Source organism: Branchiostoma lanceolatum, chromosome 3 (assembly GCF_035083965.1).
Source record: "Branchiostoma lanceolatum isolate klBraLanc5 chromosome 3, klBraLanc5.hap2, whole genome shotgun sequence".
NCBI classification, from domain to species: Eukaryota; Metazoa; Chordata; class Leptocardii; order Amphioxiformes; family Branchiostomatidae; genus Branchiostoma; species Branchiostoma lanceolatum.
Genome location: NC_089724.1, coordinates 7,381,833 through 7,399,683, shown reverse-complemented (window position 1 = coordinate 7,399,683; position 17,851 = coordinate 7,381,833). Strand labels below are relative to the sequence as shown.

At 43.4% G+C, this 17,851-nt stretch overlaps 1 protein-coding gene across 4 annotated transcripts in view; it reads left to right on the top strand.

Moving 5' to 3' along the window:
* The first annotated feature begins 4,238 nt into the window (after positions 1-4,238).
* The window catches only part of LOC136429923 (zinc transporter ZIP10-like), a 29,766-nt gene continuing 16,153 nt past the window's right edge, over positions 4,239-17,851 (top strand). The window contains exon 1 of one of the 4 annotated variants that reach the window (XM_066420093.1): positions 4,239-4,610. In XM_066420093.1, coding sequence (XP_066276190.1) covers positions 4,591-4,610 — 20 coding nt within the window. In that variant the 5' untranslated portion in view covers positions 4,239-4,590. Of the gene's footprint in view, positions 4,611-6,017; positions 6,098-16,955; positions 17,411-17,504; positions 17,686-17,851 lie in introns of those variants that run through there. The other 3 variants (XM_066420092.1, XM_066420095.1, XM_066420094.1) reach the window with 3 other exon arrangements.

The window sequence follows — 17,851 nt, the reverse complement described above, 5'->3', positions numbered from 1 at the left end:
GATGCATAATATTTGCGCATTACCGATGGGCTGACAACCTGCAATGTTTCCATGAACTGCTAGGAGTCGCTTAGAGCTTGTCTAAAACTGCGACAATGGTTGGCAATGGAGGGATTGAGTGAAAATTCAGCCAACTCAGGCATATTCATCCAGCTCATTGGCTTTGATTAAAAAAAGTGTGACAAGGATTTGCAATGATAATCTGCACTGTCTCCATGTAACGTAACATGACCAATTAACGTCCGATTTATTCAAAACGTATTTATCTTAAAAACGCGCGGACAGAGCAAAATTTTAAACCCATGGTTGGAGATATCAGCTCTTCTAAAAAGAAAATGCATGCATGGTCTGTAAGTTTTTCTCCGCCCATTTAATGCCGTGCGAGCATGTATTTATACTGAGGTATATGATGAAGAATTGTGCTAGGGTAACCCATTATCGTTCACTTCACTCTTTTCCCTTCTAGCGCTATGCTTGAAGAACATAGACCAGAAAAAAAAGCACAGTAACTGTCCAAAGTAGTCTACAGACAACTGATAGTAAAATCACTATGTCTGTCCCGCCACTTGCTTGACGCGATGGAAGAAAACAACGTTTATCTGTAAATTTCCCCGACATGCGCGGCACGTGGCGTTCACGTGGTAACAGCAAGGCCATTATGTTTTGCCGTACAAAAAATAACCTCCGGTGCGCGGGTCGCTAGGTTGTATCGAACCTTACTAAAACTGGTAAGAGTTTCAAACCTCGAATCACCATGGATAGTCTGAATATCGAAGAAAGGTTTAACGTCAGCTACTTTTAAAAGATACTAGCTATCGTGCAACTTAGAAAAATATCATGTAGTACGCGGTGTCGAATTACATATGAAATACGTTATGCGTGACGCTCCCGTGCAACTTGTTGTTACTGGTTCAGGAATTTATTCTGTTATGTAGCTGGACGTAAACCTTTTTCATTCTTTTGTATAATAGAGAGAGATGGCTAAGGATCATACTTATGACGTTCTTTATTGCTCATGAGAACAGGCTTCGGCATAATACACCGCGACATGTGGACATGAGCCAAACCGGACGTAAATAGGTTCTGCACATAAATAGGTCATGTTACGTTACTGCTAGACGTCGCTCATACAGTGTAGTTTGCCTAAAACTTTGACTGAATACGGTTGGCAGTTCTGGTGGAGGTTGAGTGGAAATTCAGTCAGTCCCTCGATCGTTCACTTTGATGGGAAGCTAAGAGACTGGCACGAGGATTTTAAGAATAAGCCATTTCCCTACTGCATGAGTGTATCTACTGGTAAATCAGATAGATGAATGAATAGATAAGTATCTTACTTTTCTTCTCATTTTTCGTCCCTCCTTTTACCACGTGTGCATTGACAATTAAAGTGCACAAGTGCCAACTGCAAATAGCCCTGCTCACATGTCAATCGCTACCGTTTTTGAAACTTCGAGGTCAAGAATGGAATTGAGAAATAACTGAGAAGGTCTAACGTTAACCCTGTCAACAACTACAAATTAGCTAAATCACAATTTCACGAAAAACTTTCAAAGTGCACCCAGATACATGCTCCTCTCACCAATGTGCTTTCGTGTCGAATACTCCAGTTGTAAAAATTGTGTCGTGGATTATTATCAAGGTCGCGACGTCGGTGCATGAGCCTCAAAAGAAACATTTCACTGTTGAACTCGTTGGCAAAACCTTTACGGCACGATGTGTGTGTATATACGTAATCTCATGCCATTCAGTACATTCAATGATCATAGAGAATAAAGAAAATGGATTGATTGATTGATTGATTGATTTAAAAAAATCAATGGTTAATTAATCAATGACCTAATTAATGAAAAAGAGTGAAACAAGAACAGGAAAAAGAGTGAAAGAAGGAATTAAATCAAGAATTTTTTTCAATGAGACTGGAATACAGTAGTGAACATGCCTTTTTAGGAGAAGTAACGTTGTATATGAAAAATTAAAAGCAGTGACCTTACAATTCAATTACACTTGTTTATTCATGACGTTCTATTCCAATACATTGGGTGGGGCCACGCCAGTGCTTTGTACCAAGTGGCCTTGACCCTTGGTGGACAATGGGTCAAGTTGCGGCGAATGATCGACGGCCCCTAGGACCATACCAGCCTTGCTAGTGGCGTGGTTGATATGGGTGCCCCACCGCAAATTGTCGGACAGTTGCACTCCGAGATAGGGGTGAGGCTTGACACCGGTAAGGGCTTCTCCGTAGAGGGAGTACTGGATTATGGCGGGGTGTTTTTACGGGTGATATGGACGATGCGACATTTAGAGGGGTTGAACGACATGAGCCAACGATTCATTTGCCATTCTGTTAGCGCATCGAGGTCAGACTACAGCGGCCTTGAGCGTCAGAAGGCTTGCTGATGGTTCGATAAATCAAGCAAAAGTCAGCAAATAATCGAACATGTTTAACCTGTGGTGGCGTCGCGGTAGCGTAATGACAGGGTGTTAGGCCCAGAACCCAGAGGTGCTGGGTTCGAATCCTGACATGCCCCGGCATTGACGCTGGGCCCTTGGGAAAGGCACTTAACACTTTTCACTCGGGTGAAAATGAATACTTATCTTCGGTTAGCAGCGTCCCTAGGATAGGACGTTAAATTGAGGTCCCGTGTTTCAGGAGAGCCACACATCGATCGAGCACGTAAAAGAACCCACCACACTTATCAAAAAGAGTAGCGGTACTTCCCGGTGTCAGTTGAACAAATAAATCTGTCCGGACATCTAAATGAATTATGCAGCTTGTACTGTTCAGTACAAACCTGGTGTATTACGTCATAAGGCGGTTTACCGGGTATGCAATGCAAACAAACAAACCTTAATTATTCTTGGCTAAGCTCAAATATCTGAATCCATCCGCTGAATTGAGAAAAAGTCGCATGGCATCCCTATGCCACAGTTACTATTGTTATGCGTTTGCTTTAACAATCCATGGAAAACATGTGAAGTATTTACTTTGCGTTGTAAAGGTGTACATAAGCTTTCCCTTGAATACATCGTAGCCAAATATAGTTGCCCGGCTTGCTGACTTTTTCCGCCAACTGTGGCTGCGCACGGTTCGAAAACATGTCCAGTCTGACACTCCGTGTTTTTTCAGCGAGCTGATCTTTTCAGGACTCCCCTGAAATGTTGGCACAACTCTGCTACATTTACCCAGGGGTATCCCACCCCGTCACAGCGATATGCCGTTCTTCTGTAAAGATCTTTTTACCTATACTTCTTGCTCTCATGGAAGCGTCGTTCCTTAAAGAATCGAGGGGCGTTTCTCAATCGAAGGCTACTAGTGGTTGACTTCTTCAGCATAGAGTTCTAGCCACCGATTGTTCGCGCTGTCTAAAAATGGCATGTCACAGAAAAGACGTGTTATTCGAGTACAATGGTTGCTAAGACGCTGAATAAGACGTTTTAGCGTTCCTCACGCTTCAGATCACATCCGAGATATCGATTTTTTGTCTAAGAGTTTGACAAAAGAGCTCCCCAAGATGATATCGAAGTAGGTCAAAGGGACTGACAGCCAAAAATCGGCTCAACGGAAAGGTCTACGATTAGGTATCAAACCCAGGAGTACGTATGCTGATCCCTGCCTTTTGTGTACCGCCCTGTCAGATGCGTTGTTACAAGTACGCCAGGCGCAACCCTTAAACAATGTGACATTGTTGGCTTTGTAAATTCTGGCCCGTAACTTGTGTGATCAACAATAAAATGGAGAACTTAATTGTTGCAGATTTTGCTGTGAGATAACTGTGAATTTGATGGAGTGATGTGTATACGTAGTCAAGTGGGTTGAAAGATTCGCCAACGCTGTTACTGCGTCATCTATTTGCCGTGACGCCAAACCACCTTGTTGCAGCGAATTCAAATTTGAAGAAAGTCGTGTGCAAGAATTGCACACGGTACTTTCGTTTTTTTGTCAGGGCTGTTTCACTAATCTAAAAGGTGGAGGGTTCAAAAGGGTAACAAAAATTAGGAACCAAGACTTGTTCTTTCCTTTTATTTTGTTCCCGTTTGAACTAGTCTCGAATCTTTAAAGCTAGTACATCCTTCTGTCAATTGCACAACGGATAAAGTATGAACCCCCTCTTATTTCCTTTAAATACCCACCAACCTTAAGATGTTCATTTCAACCCATCCGTCAGAAATGTGCGTACACCCCTCTCCCTAAACTAAACGAAACAGCCATACAGTGGAAACTTACAGAGAAAAACTCTATCATTGGCCGTTCAATTTTGTGGCACATATAAGAGCGCTGTCACCCCTCCGGCAAGCCCACAACTTCGAACTTTTCGTCATACCGATAACTTCGTGGTCTTGATGATAAGAATTTAATCATCAGAGTGATTTAATTTAGATAACTGTAGTGTGTGGGTTAGATTGATCTTTTCCCCTTGAGGCCACAACGTTGTGCATATATTGGGCAACTTTCTCGTCGCTTGTACAGGTTGCTAGCAGTGGGCAGGGCTGGCCAGCAAGCGGAAAGCTTCTCTCACGAAGACTGATCCGGCAGATTTTTCTCTTCACCAGTTCGAGTTTGCTGTTTGGTGTACCTAAGCAGGACGCAAGATGATCAGACTTACAAACAGGTAAGTAAAAGTACACACGAATACAGTACGAAATCCAGTGGAAAGAATATATATATATATATGTTATATGTTAAATCCAGTGGAAAGAATATATATATGTGAAGAAAAACTTACGGACAATTTGACTTCTAAATATTTGCCCTAGCTAGTAGGTGTGACTGGTTCTGGGGATCGGTTTTTATTTAACAGTTCGAGTTTCTGCTTGCTGTTTTGGTTTACCTAAGCAGAACGCAAGATGATCAGAATTAACTTACGAACTAGAAAAGCCGTCATTTGCTCCTGAGCAAATACAGCATATTTTACCCATGCTCCTCCCCATGCAACAAATTGGCTGTCCCAAAATAACACCTCGGCAAATTGAAATATGAACTACATGTACAAAGGCAACATTTGCGAGAGCAACATACTTTGCCCACCTCCCTCCCCATGCATAAATTGACTGTTCCAAAATCACCCCTGTGCAAAAAAATCTCTCTACAAGTTCTGCGAGACGCCAAAAGCCTTCCGCATAGTTTAGCAACGTCTTACCGCAAAGGCTTGCGAGATTTTTTGCAGAGACTGTGAGAATGTTTGCGGAACACCCCCTGACCTCGGGTAACTCTAATGGAACACGCGTTCTTTGGCCAACAGCAAATGGAGCGCGCGGAACCTTAGATAGAACGTTGAACGGGGATAGCAGTTTTTGCCCGTTTCAGGTCTGAAAATAGACCCAAAAGTCCCAAAAATTTGTCAATTTGAAGTGATATATTCCAAAAATATGATTGATTAGCCCTGTAGGGACATGCTCAAGGCATCCTTGTACCGAATTACAGGTCATTTACTTGTAATACCAGGGCACAGGAGCCAAGAATATACTTTTTGTCTAAAAATGCCCCAAAAAAAATCCATAAAATGTTTTAAGGCCTATCTAGAAATATATATCTATCTGGGGGTATTTGCCTGCTTTACCTTCATGATAAATTTCAGATCGTTTGGCCCCAAAATGACGGAGTTGAATCGATTTATCTGAAATGACAGGAGAAGGAGAAGAAACCCGACAAAAACAATATTGTATGGGCGAAACATAACAAGTAAGTAAAGTACACACTGTTGGAGACAAAATCCAGTGGAAAGAATATATATAAAGAAACACTTACGGACAGTTTGGCTTCTAAGTAGTCGCCCTAGCTAGTAGGTGTGACTGGTTCTAGGGATCGGTTCGAGTTTCAGGTTGCTGTCTGTTAGTACTAGTGTACCTCAGAAGCTGTGGACGCAAGATGATCAAACTTCAGTGGAAAGAATATATATATATATATAACGTTATATATATAAAGAAACACTTCTAAATCCAGTGGAAAAAATATGAAAAAAGAAACACTTCTGTAAATATTTGCCCTAGATAGTAGGTGTGACTGGTTCTAGAGATCGGTTTTTCTTTAACAGTTCGAGTTTCAGTTTGCTGTTTGGTGTACCTAAGAAGGACGCAAGATGATCAGACTTACAAACAGGTAAGTAAAGTACACACGAATTCAGTGCGAGATTGTGTCAGATCCAGTGGGAAGAATGTACTGTATATAAAAAACACTTACGGTCAGTATGACTTCTACTGCTTGAGTCACATTTCTTGGTCTTGGGAAACGAAAAGTATGATATTAAAGAAAACAAAAAAACACAAAACGTACCAAAAAAAAAATGATTTAAGAGCATAGCTTGTGCATATTTATTGATATACACTTTAATTTTTTCATTTCCGCCAACAGCCCAACCGGGCCCCGGTTGGGAAATGTGACCCTAGCATAAGTAGTCGCCGTACTAGCTAGTAGGTGTAACTGGTTCTGGTTCTAGGGATCGTAGTTTTTTTTCTACCAGTTCGAGTTTCAGTTTGCTGTTTTGGTGTACCTAAAAAGCCGCGAACCGAAGGTGACTAGACTTACGTACAGGTAAGTAAAGTACGCACGAATACAGTACGAGATTGTGTCAAATCCAGTGGAAAGAATATATACTAGTATAAAGAAACACTTACGGTCAGTCTGACTTCTAAGTAGTCACCGTACTAGTAGATGTGACTGGTTCTAGGAATCGCCGCGGACTGCCAGAATTCAATGTATAGAAGGAGACAACCCTTGCTGTGTACAAATAGGTAAATATATCAAAGAATTTTTAGAACTAGTAGCTCGACATGTTGAAGTATTCATATACTTGTACTTAGGTTAATCCTTTTATATACCATTGTTTGTTGTAGTAGTAGATGTATAGCAGTAGAAGACCTTACGAAAGTCGCTGTACTTTTGTCGTGTCAATAAAGATTTCGATACATATAGTTGTGCAGAAGACAAGCTTTAGCTACGGTGTAACATACACATACGTAGCAACTTAATGCTGCGGTCCAATTTACCAATCCGGGGCCCGGCCTGGCAGCTTGTAGGAAGGAAAAAAATATGATATAAAAGACAACAAAAGACACAAAACGTAAAAAGATACTCCTAACCAAATATTGTGTATTTTCTTGATTCGCCTTTTCAAATTTTCTTTTTCGCAAACAGCCCGGCCGGGCCCCGGATTGGAAATGGCATAAGCATGGCGTTCATTGACGTAATCTGGATATGCTTCACCGAGAAAGAAAATAGAAGTATGTTGACTAACGCTAAACCAGTTGGTGCGGCTACGTCACTTACCTGGTAATGGTTTAATGATGTAAGGGCTTGGTGCAACGTGTAAAGTCCAACGGAACGAAACACTCCCTAACTACTTTCTGTTTTACTTTAACGTCGCTCTGTAACGTTACGTGTCGCTCTGTAACGTTACGAGTCGCTCTGTAACGCTACGTGTCGCTCTGTAACGTTACGTGTCGCTCTGTAACGTTACGTGTTGCTCTGTAACGTTACATGTCGCTCTGTAACGTCACATGTCGCTCTGTAACGTTACGTGTCGCAATGCATATACATGTATGTGCACCTGTACTGTCGACATGTTGCAAGGTGAGGTGAACTTTGCATAAGGGGCGTGGGGTGTAGAGAGAGTCGGGTTTTTGCACAACGCTTTCAATGTCAGTTTTTGTACATGACCTTGTGAATTCCTCCCTCGCGGAATGATTCTGATGAGAGAAAACCGCCGTTATGCCGTACGTTATGCCGTACGAAGGCGCTATCGACACTGTAACATCCGCTTTACAACTTTGCGTGCAACGTCATACCAACAGATTCGCGCACAGGAAAATGAAGCCTGGGTGCCATCCGATTACTACCGGGGCTCCTACACTCGCTATCCTGAAGGTAACAAATGTAGGAGCACCGGTAGTAATCGGTTGGCTCCCAGGCTAAAGGAAAACGTTGTGTGAAGGGGACTTTAACTTGGAAAGTGCCCAGTGAAGTCTATGTGAAGCGTGGGCGTGGTGAAAATCATTTTAACCCGGCCTTAAAATGAACAACTTACAATCTTGTACTAAAATAACAAGAAAAGCTATCCGTGAACAGCGTTACCACTTAGGAGGACGCCGGGCGAGAAACAAGGTAGAACCATGGCGGCATTTTACAGAAAATACAAAGCGCTTTTGAATCGGCATTTCCTACCCAGCTAACATTCTTGTTCCCAACGGGGCCAAATTAAGCGTTCGGAAGTCGTGGTAGTTCGGCTTTCGTCAATCTTCGGACGACTTCGGCATCCGTTCGTGTGATTCTTTGGAATCCCGTTCCAGCCGAGAATATCTCAATGGACCGAGTACACAGTGTGCTTTATATAGCGTATGCAATTCTTGGGAATATCTAACTGAACCGAGTACTTTACTTAGACTTAGATCCTCCCGTGCCTAGTGGCACATCGGGGAGCAAGGTTCCTCCATTCAGTGCGGTTTTGGGCCAGGACTTCTGCTCTCCTCGGGGTAATCCCCAGTTGGTCAAGGTCCTTCTGTAGCATGTGTCTCCATGTAAGTTTGGGTCTTCCCCTTTTTCTTTTCCCTTCGTCGGGTTTCCATTGTAGCGCTAGCTGTTTTCGCGTGTCGTTCCACAGGAATTCTAAACAAATGACTTGTGTATTTGACTCTTCTTCCGCGATGGTGGTACTAAGGGGTTTGGTCCCACTCCTGTTGTAAACTTCTTCATTTGTAGTTCTATCTATTTCTACTATATCTATCTAGTTCTACTATATCTATTTATAAGTTAATTAAATTAAGTTATATATCTTTCTGAGACACTGTTGTTCGAATGCATCAAGTTTTCTTTTCATTTTTGCTATGATTTTCCACGTCTCACTGGCATAAAGGGCCATGGGGAGTACCCAGTGTGCTTTATATAGCGTATACAATTCTTGGGGATATTTCAGTGGACCGAGTACACAGTGTGCTAAGAGTATTATTCTCGGGAATCTTTCGATGGATCGAGTTGCACTGTGTGTGTTAGTGTTTGATATCGATTAATTCTAGAGAATATTTCAGTGGTTTAAGTACACAGTGTGCTTTGAATAGTGTACGATTCTTGGGAAAAGATAGATGGGCACAGTATGCTTTATATAGTGTATGCAGTTCTAGGGAATCTTCAGTCAGTGGACCGAGTACACAGTGTGCTTTATATAGTGTATGCAGTTCTAGGGAATCTTCAATCAGTGGACCGAGTGCACAGTGTGCTTTATATAGTGTATGCAGTTCTAGGGAATCTTCAGTCAGTGGACCGAGTACACAGTGTGCTTTATATAGTGTATGCAGTTCTAGGGAATCTTCAGTCAGTGGACCGAGTACACAGTGTGCTTTATATAGTGTATGCAGTTCTAGGGAATCTTCAGTCAGTGGACCGAGTACACAGTGTGCTTTATATAGTGTATGCAGTTCTAGGGAATCTTCAGTCAGTGGACCGAGTGCACAGTGTGCTTTATATAGCGGCAGTTCTAGGGAATCTTCAGTCAGTGGACCGAGTACACAGTGTGCTTAGTGTAAGATTCCTTGGAATACTATGATAAATGGGCCGAGTACACAGTATGCTTTATATAGTGTATGCGATTCTTGGGAATCTTCAGTCAGTGGACCGAGTGCACGGTGTGCTTAGTGTACGGTTCTTGGGAATATTTCAGTGGAAGTCCATAGAGTGTTTACAAGTAGCATCGGATTCAACAAAAACTCGGTGACCTACCGCCTATGATGATGTTGGTCGCGTGCAGAAACTACAAGTAAAAGACGACAATTCCTCTTGACGACTGTAATCGTAGCATCCAATTCACTCCCACATTCGACTCTCATCATCAGCTGCGTTCTGTAGTGTTCCTCCTTCTTCCGCATCTGAAATACATCTACATTTAAGAAAAAAGATGGATTATGCCCCCTAATGGCTCCACCAAGTTGGTACAGGTACGTCGACATTCAAAAGGTCTAACATCTACGAACATAATTCCACCAGGCTGCAGGGTACATAATTCCGCCACCCTTAAAAGATACGTCCCATGCAACAGATCTCAAACCCATGGCCACTGTCCCTCAGTATAATGCACTCCTGTATATCTAAACTGTGCATACCTGGGGAGTGCTACAGTAAAGATCCTTCAAACACACTGTTTTTCAAAGGGGTGGATTTATGTAAACCGGCGGATTAATGTTAATGGAGGTTCTGTCAAGACAGCAATTTTCAAGCTAACGAATTGTTGAAACTTTGGCAGTTAAGTAAAAACAGGCGGTTCCGAACAAAGAGCCTTTACTTGCCAATCTTCAATATAGTCTGACAAACGTAAGTGACAATCATTAATTCCCGTCATTACCTTTCTGGTAATTACGCACGGTTCATATTGGACTTGCCGAAGCCTCGGTGTCATGTTGTATACTTGTATTGATATTCACCACATTAGTGGAAGGATTGGTTGAACAATAACAACTGACTATTACCTTTTCAAGATGTCAACCCGGACCAGACTGTAAGGTTTGATCCACTCACACCGGGAACTCCAACTCTTTTCGATAAGTGTGATGGGTTCTTTTACGTACTCGATGTGTGTCTCTCCTCAAACACGGGACCTCGATTTTAACGTCCTGTCCGAGGAACGTCCCTAACCGAAGCTGGGTACTCATTGTCACCTGAGTGAAGTAAGAAAAGTCGCATTAAGTGCATTTTTAAAGGGTACAGCGTCAAAGGGACAAATCAGGGAACCTCGGATACGTGCTGACATAGTGAGAGCGTCACCATTGACAAGTGCACGGCTATCTATAGCCTGTTCGTCCGATCACGTCCGACGTCCCTAACCGAAGCTGGGTACTCATTTTCACCTGAGTGACGGTGTGGAAAGTCGGGTAAAGTGCATTTTTCAAGGGTACAGCGTCAAAGGGATAAGTCATGGAACCCCGGATACGTGCTGACTGTACATAGTGAGAGCGTCAGCATTGACAAGTGCACGGCTAGCCTGTCCGCCCGGTCACGTCCGGCGTCTCGGGGATGTGTGCCGTTCAGATGAAGTCGGCGCCGCGGGCTATACAGGTGTCAGGCCCGGCTCTCAAACCTCTGAGACATCGGACAATTGTGATGTTTAGACGGGACAAATATATTGTTTACTAGCCGCGAAGAGTCATTTATCTTCTAGTGTAGAGAACATCATGCCCGAACTTTCTAGAGGGACACGCTGTCTCCCACAGAGTGGGCTCCAGTTTGATTTGCATTCTTTTGTGGCGTTTTGTATTGAAGTCTTACTAGTGCTAGAGGTGTGTGTGTGCGTTTCACTCTGTACATGGTTAGGTGAGCAGCTCAACTCACCTCAACTCAACTTAACTCTACTCTACTCTGCTCAACTTAACTCTACTCAGCTCAACTCAACTCTACTCAGATCAACTTAACTCTACTCAGATCAACTTTACTCAACTTAAGTTAACTCTACTCAGCTCAACTTTACTCTGCTCAGCTCAACTCAACTTAACTCTACTCAGCTCAACTTAACTCTGCTCAACTCAACTCAACCCCCCCCCCCCAAAGAACACTGAACAACAAGCTATATACGCAAATTTTAAGTAAATACATTTAGGTTCGCGATGGTTTTATGTTCGCGGCGACCTCTTCACCGCAGATTTGTAGTTATTGGTTTATTGATAAAAACATGGGGCAAATTCGGTTTTGCAGTATGGAGACTGAATTGCGCCGCAGCTTACAATAACGTATAGAGTAAAGTCGACACGATAATATTACTATGTGCAAGTAACGTGGTTAACAGTTCATACATCCCAATGATCGTTGAGACGTTGACCAACACAATTAAAGGCTGGATCTACGTTCGAAACAACTAAAAGCAAGGTTACTGTCATCCGGAATGCATGGTTAGTTCAAGCAACACTATCACAATGTAACGGTGTGGCAAAACCCATGAACAATGTATAGCGACGTCCATGATGCAAAAATCCCACGTCGTTGCGATGTGAGAACTCACTGAAAATGGTCGCTGGGGTTTTTGAAGGCTCGCTAAATTAGGCTTTTGTTGGCTCAACTGAGTCGCTGGTGCCTACATCATAGCCTCCACCTGGTCCTCCTACGGGCGTACGGATCGTAGAATTCGGGTGCCAGTAGAGTCAGTCCACGGTGAAGATCACATTTCACCCGTGTAGGAGCCTGCAAATGAAACCCTGGCAAATATTCTTCCTATAGCCGGCGCAGATAGTCTGGTAGAGACTACCTACATCACCCCTCCACCGCCAACACCCGGTCATGTGCCGGTAGCCTCGCAGACAAGGAAGTACAGTGCCCGAGAAGAGAGTTGCCAAGGAAAAGGAACGTAATCATGTCATCCTACAAGGCCAACAACCAGAAAACGTCCGCGCATCAAGTTGACTACCTCGGAAGCCGCATGCAGTGTGATTGTGACCAGCAGAGAGCAGATCGATGTGAAATAAAGAATGGACATCGCACAGTCCCGCTTCAGCTCCCTACAACATAAAATGTATATGGAGGGACCACAGACTTCCGCATCCGATGTCCAACCCTCACGCACAGCTGTGAAGCATGAAACTTACCGCAGGACGTCACAAGAATGGTCAGTGGTTTCAACAGCAGATGTCTACACGTGATTACTAAGAAACAATTTTGAGACACAGCAACAAATCTAACCCAGACTACAACTTGATGTCAGCCATCCGTCGCAGGAGACTCCAGTACCTGGGCCACATTCTCCTCATGGACCCCTCAGCTCCAGACTGGTCAGGCGCACCCTGAAAGCCTACGTGAGCGGAGGAGACAACCGGCCTGAAGGCTCCCTGCTGATGGACTGTGAACACTTACCTTTTGAACACTTAGCTAGACAAGCTAGAAACAGACGGATGTAGAATCCTAGAAACAAAAGGATAAAGTGACTGTAATATATTGTATATATACCGTAAGCATGTAGCATAAGACCATAGGTCTGTTTTGTAAAACATGCATACATCGCGAAACTAAGGGGATCATCGTACGGCACGTTTTTGCGAGATTTTAAAATGCTCAAAAGTGAAGTTATTACGCAAGTGAGCTAAACAGTGTTAGCAAATATCACTAGTCACTACCATAAAGATTTCAGAATGTTTTTCATTTCCATTTTTTGGGCCCTAATATTGCTTCGGTCTCCGACTCAAGTCTGTGGGGTCGACGAACCCTAAGGAATTCGAAATTCCATGCCATCGCTATGTTGACCGCAATTATAATATTTACCGGTACCGTCGATTTCCGCTTGAAAAATTAAAACTTTGTTTTTTGGCGCCCACCGAATCGTTCGAACTCTATTTGTAGACAAGGTAAGCCCACAGTATGACGTGAGCTATAGCACTAATAGAAGCAAAAATGCACAAACGTTAACTGTGAGGGCACCAAAGAAACGAGTCTCACAACACGACTGACGCGTCATTAATTTTGCAATTTCTCTGTGTTACATCAAAACATTTACTGTAAACTCAATCTACAAGAGAAGTGATGCAATGATTGCTCGAACATAAAAGCGTTTCAAAAGGGAAGAAACGTTGGTCAATATTTCCGTCGCGGTCTGTTGAGTTCGCTAAATATTTAGATCTGGCTCCACGCCCCCTTTAGAGCTAAGGGTTTGCTTATCCAGAACCGTGCGGTGTGACCGTCCTTGAAAAGAACAACACAGTTGAAAACTTTCACCCAGATCGACCTTGCCACTACCATCTACCTTAGTTACGTAAGAGCAGACCACAATAGTACTCTTAAGGCCCTTATTCCAATATACGCTAGACGGCGCTCGCACTGGGACCTCGCTGCGACCTAAATTGGATTTGCGTAACCCCTGACTTTGCAATAGGAATATGGAGAAAAATGTAATAAGTGTGGCAATTAAAAATTATTGCCATAGCGAAGGCGTCTGGATTGATCTTACTTCACTGTAAGGAAAGTACCAACGTAGCACTCTAGATCATAGTTCTGCCATAAAATATAAAACGCATAGAAATCAGAAAGTTTAGAAAATCGGTTTGCTGGGGCTCCTATGATCGTCTTGGTTGTTATTCTAGCTCTGTAGGTTGTGTTTTCGAGGAGCTACTGTAGTTGTTTTTCCGACACCGCACGCCTCCCCGTAAGGCGTTCATGGTAGACTGCCCAAGTGGTAACCCTAGTTATTTATCGTTCCATTTAAAACTTTGTCTTTATTTATAGGCTTGAATCGCCTCAAACTTTGGTTTTCACAGATTTTCCTTCGTGGGAGGCATGATGTTCAGCACGTTCTTGTGATAATAGATCAACTGGGATGTGCAAACCCTTTTCAAAGCTAGAATACGAGATTCGGTGAACTCCCTGACACACTCCCGACAGTACGGAATCGGACACCACGTAAAAGAAGGTCATCTGTCATCGACAGCTGAGTGCCTGGATGCCAGACGTGCTAATGAGGTATCAAGTGACAGGAGGGCATCCACAGAGTTGGCAGGACGGATTCCTGAAATTCCTGTGGAATTCTGGGAATTCTTGCAAATCGGGCGTAAAATATACTATTAAGCTCGCCCCTAAGGCTTCGCTAAAAACATGACTGAAATGACAAGAAAACACACGAAGTGTAAAAAAAAATTCTCTTTTTTTTTCATCTGTGAAACTCGTTGAGTGCTCTGTCAAATCGCTCAGTCGCAGGACGGTCGCGGCGAGGTCGCCGCCCTAGTGGACTGGCCCGGGGGTTTAAAGCAGAGGTGAGGCTCCGGCGACGTCTTTTTACCTTTATCAGGCTTTCTATTTTGTCAGGTGTTCTTTTTGTCCGCCAGCGCCAGCCAAACTGTTTGCATGGAAATTGCACCATAGGTCGAACTTAATTAGACGTTCATTGTCAGGCTGAAGGCGTCACGTCTATATTGTTTGAGATAGGATTGTCATGTGACAGATCCGACTCGTTGATTTTTTTGGACCCAATCGCGCCGGTGCCCGTTGGAGGTGTAGTCCCGGCCGGGCCCCGAAGCCAAACATCAGTCCCGGTGGACTGCCGGGTACCGGGGGGATGCCTCCCAGGGCTCGCACGATTAGTTCACGGCGTCTATTTGCTACCGGGTCCCGCGTTCAGTTTATGTCTGAGTTAAATTGATTCGGGATCCCGGCCGGGCCCCAAAATAGCCCGGCAGCCGCAGGGTGTCCGACGGGGCCACGTAGAGGTCATGCCAAAAAACAGCCTTTGAACTACCCGACGGAGTCCCTTTTTTTCCTAAGCATACAAATATATACGGCAGCTCTTTTCGTCACCCTGTCGACAGCTGAATTCTGTACGACACATCGGCGACCGTCCCGAAATGCCCGTACCGTGAGGTGATTCTACTGCCCTAAAAACCCGTTCGTGTCGTGCGACGATCGCCAAGTTCATGATCGGACTCGGAAGTAGTATGAGACATTTGTAGTTGTACGTCTCTAACATATGGAGGAATATCAGGCAAACACTTGCTTTTTATCAGGAAATTAGAAAAAAAACTGTCAGCAGCGGAAAAAAATCTGCACATTAGAAAACTGAAATGCACCGCTGACAGTATGATCCTGTCAGCGGTAGAAAATAATTGCACTGCTGACAGGATCTTGCAGATTTTTCCTTTGCTGACAGGATCATCCTGGCAGTGCATTGTTTCTACTGCTGACAGGAATGGATCATCCTGTAAGTAGCCACTTCCCTCCTATAATCTACAGGCCAGTGAGGAGGGAAAAACTCTGGAAAATGTGCAATACGAGTAAAACGAAGTGCACAAAAATAACAACTGAAACAATACTTGCACTTAGATATATAATAATATAGGAATAGGTGGCAACTTGACACCCTAAAATCAGGGTGAAACTGCCAGGTTTGTGGAGATGGCCACAACCGGCCGGCCCGACTTTTATTTGTATGAACCGGCGCCGCGGCCCGGAGGGGGCCCTCCCTTGGCAGCGTGAGATTTGTATAACACATGATAGCTACATGCACCATGTACCACTCTAGTGAAATCCCAATCGCGCAAATCATGAAATTAAAGGTTTGATGAACATTTTACCCCACGGGAGCCTTTAACAGGAGACCTAGTTCTTCATTACTTGGAGTAATTCTTGTGCGATCTACCATGGCACAATTAACGTGAGATACGCATATCATTTACACAACGAAACAAGTTGATCTATAGGTGTATGGCAGTCTTTGAAACAACATTGTCTTATTCATAAGGCTAATTAATGAGGCTAATTGTGGATCTAAATAAAACTCAAAATCAAACTCAAGTTATTAAAAGCGTAATGAAAACTCCTACTAGTACTGGTCTAAGCTTTTGGAATAGTTCGGTGATGGAATGTCCTAATTTCTGAGGAAGTTTCACCGCACAGCTCAGTATTTTCCGGGTGGGTTGGAGTTTATTCGGCTAACATAATTGTTTACGCAGTATAGTCATAAAAGAAAACAAATACGGACATCGGTATCAGTGTGCTACTGAACCAAATATGGTCAAAAGCCACATTGCAATTGCCATAGTACCTTGACGCAATAGGTTACAAAATGCGCGCAGATTTGTTTATGAATCCGGGTCAGTCGGGAGTTTGTCCAATTAAAAAGTATGGATTGACGTGTGCCCATCTACGTAGGTCTCTTGAGGTCATTAGCCTCTAATATGAATATGTACTGCACAAGAACATTTCTGAGAAAGAAGTCCCCAAAAGAAATCAAACACATGTAACGTTACAATCAAAGTTTGTTGCAAATACATGCCCGAGGGCTAATTGCAAGGACAAACAACACAAACAAATTAGTGAAAAATACATCGGAGGAGGACTGACACTCGACATAAGTCAAGTAAGTCAAGTAAGTCACATCTAATGTTAACTACACTCTAAAATGTACCTGGTGCTAGTTTTGTTGGGTTTATAGCAAACGTAATGCCCTATGGCCTAGCAAAGGCCTTTTTTCACACCTTCGTGTAGGAGTTTATGTTTTGGTCAGCGTCCGTGTGTGTGTTCTTCCCTCCGCCTATCAACAACTCAAGAATGCCTCAGGCTCACTGGATAGATTGTCTTGATACTTGGTATGTGGTTGGTCTTTTTGTTCAGTGATATCGATGTAGATTCAAACTTTCTCTGTGACAATTTTCCTTTCAAAGAAAAGAAGCTCATTTTCGTTCCCTATTTGGATCCGCATAGTTTGATTTCTAGATTCCGCAGATATCCAGATGACAAACGTCACAAAACATCCTGCATGACAAAAACAACTCATCGTGCCAAGTCCCGGGGTGCCCAGGCGTCAGTCACATGACTAGGTTTGACGTCATTTCGACTTCTGCCAAATACGGCTTGTTTATTTGCATACGCCTCGTTGTAGCCTGTAAGCCAGCTCCTGTAAGCATAGCGCTTTGTTCGCTCTCGCCATTCCATCCTAAATCCATCGGCATCTTTACCCATACTAAGGTAACTACGCTCATATATATCAATATTATAGATATTTATTGTTTTAATGTTTTGAAATTGTATTTTTGGTGATATTTTTGTCATTTTTAATGATATTTGCTCAACGCGAATCGTGCGACGAATGTCAAAGTCGGTTTAGTGCAAGTCATGTCCGCCATGTTAGAAGAAAGAAAGCAGACGTGCCGTGTGGAAATATTTGCACACGTCTCTTACCCGGGAGGGAGGTTTAAAGCCGGGGACAGCCCTTAAAACACGCACAAAGTTTCTCGGAAGTGGTGAGTTAAACATCTTGACATATCTTCGGTCCCAACTTGTGGACAATCTTTCGTCTAGAGGGAAAAAAGGGCGGAAAAATGCCGCCGTGGCCTAACCGCCTTTGTCGTGGAGTGGCGCCATTTGCACAGCAAACTTGCAGAGCGGGATCGCAGGATATTCCCAGCT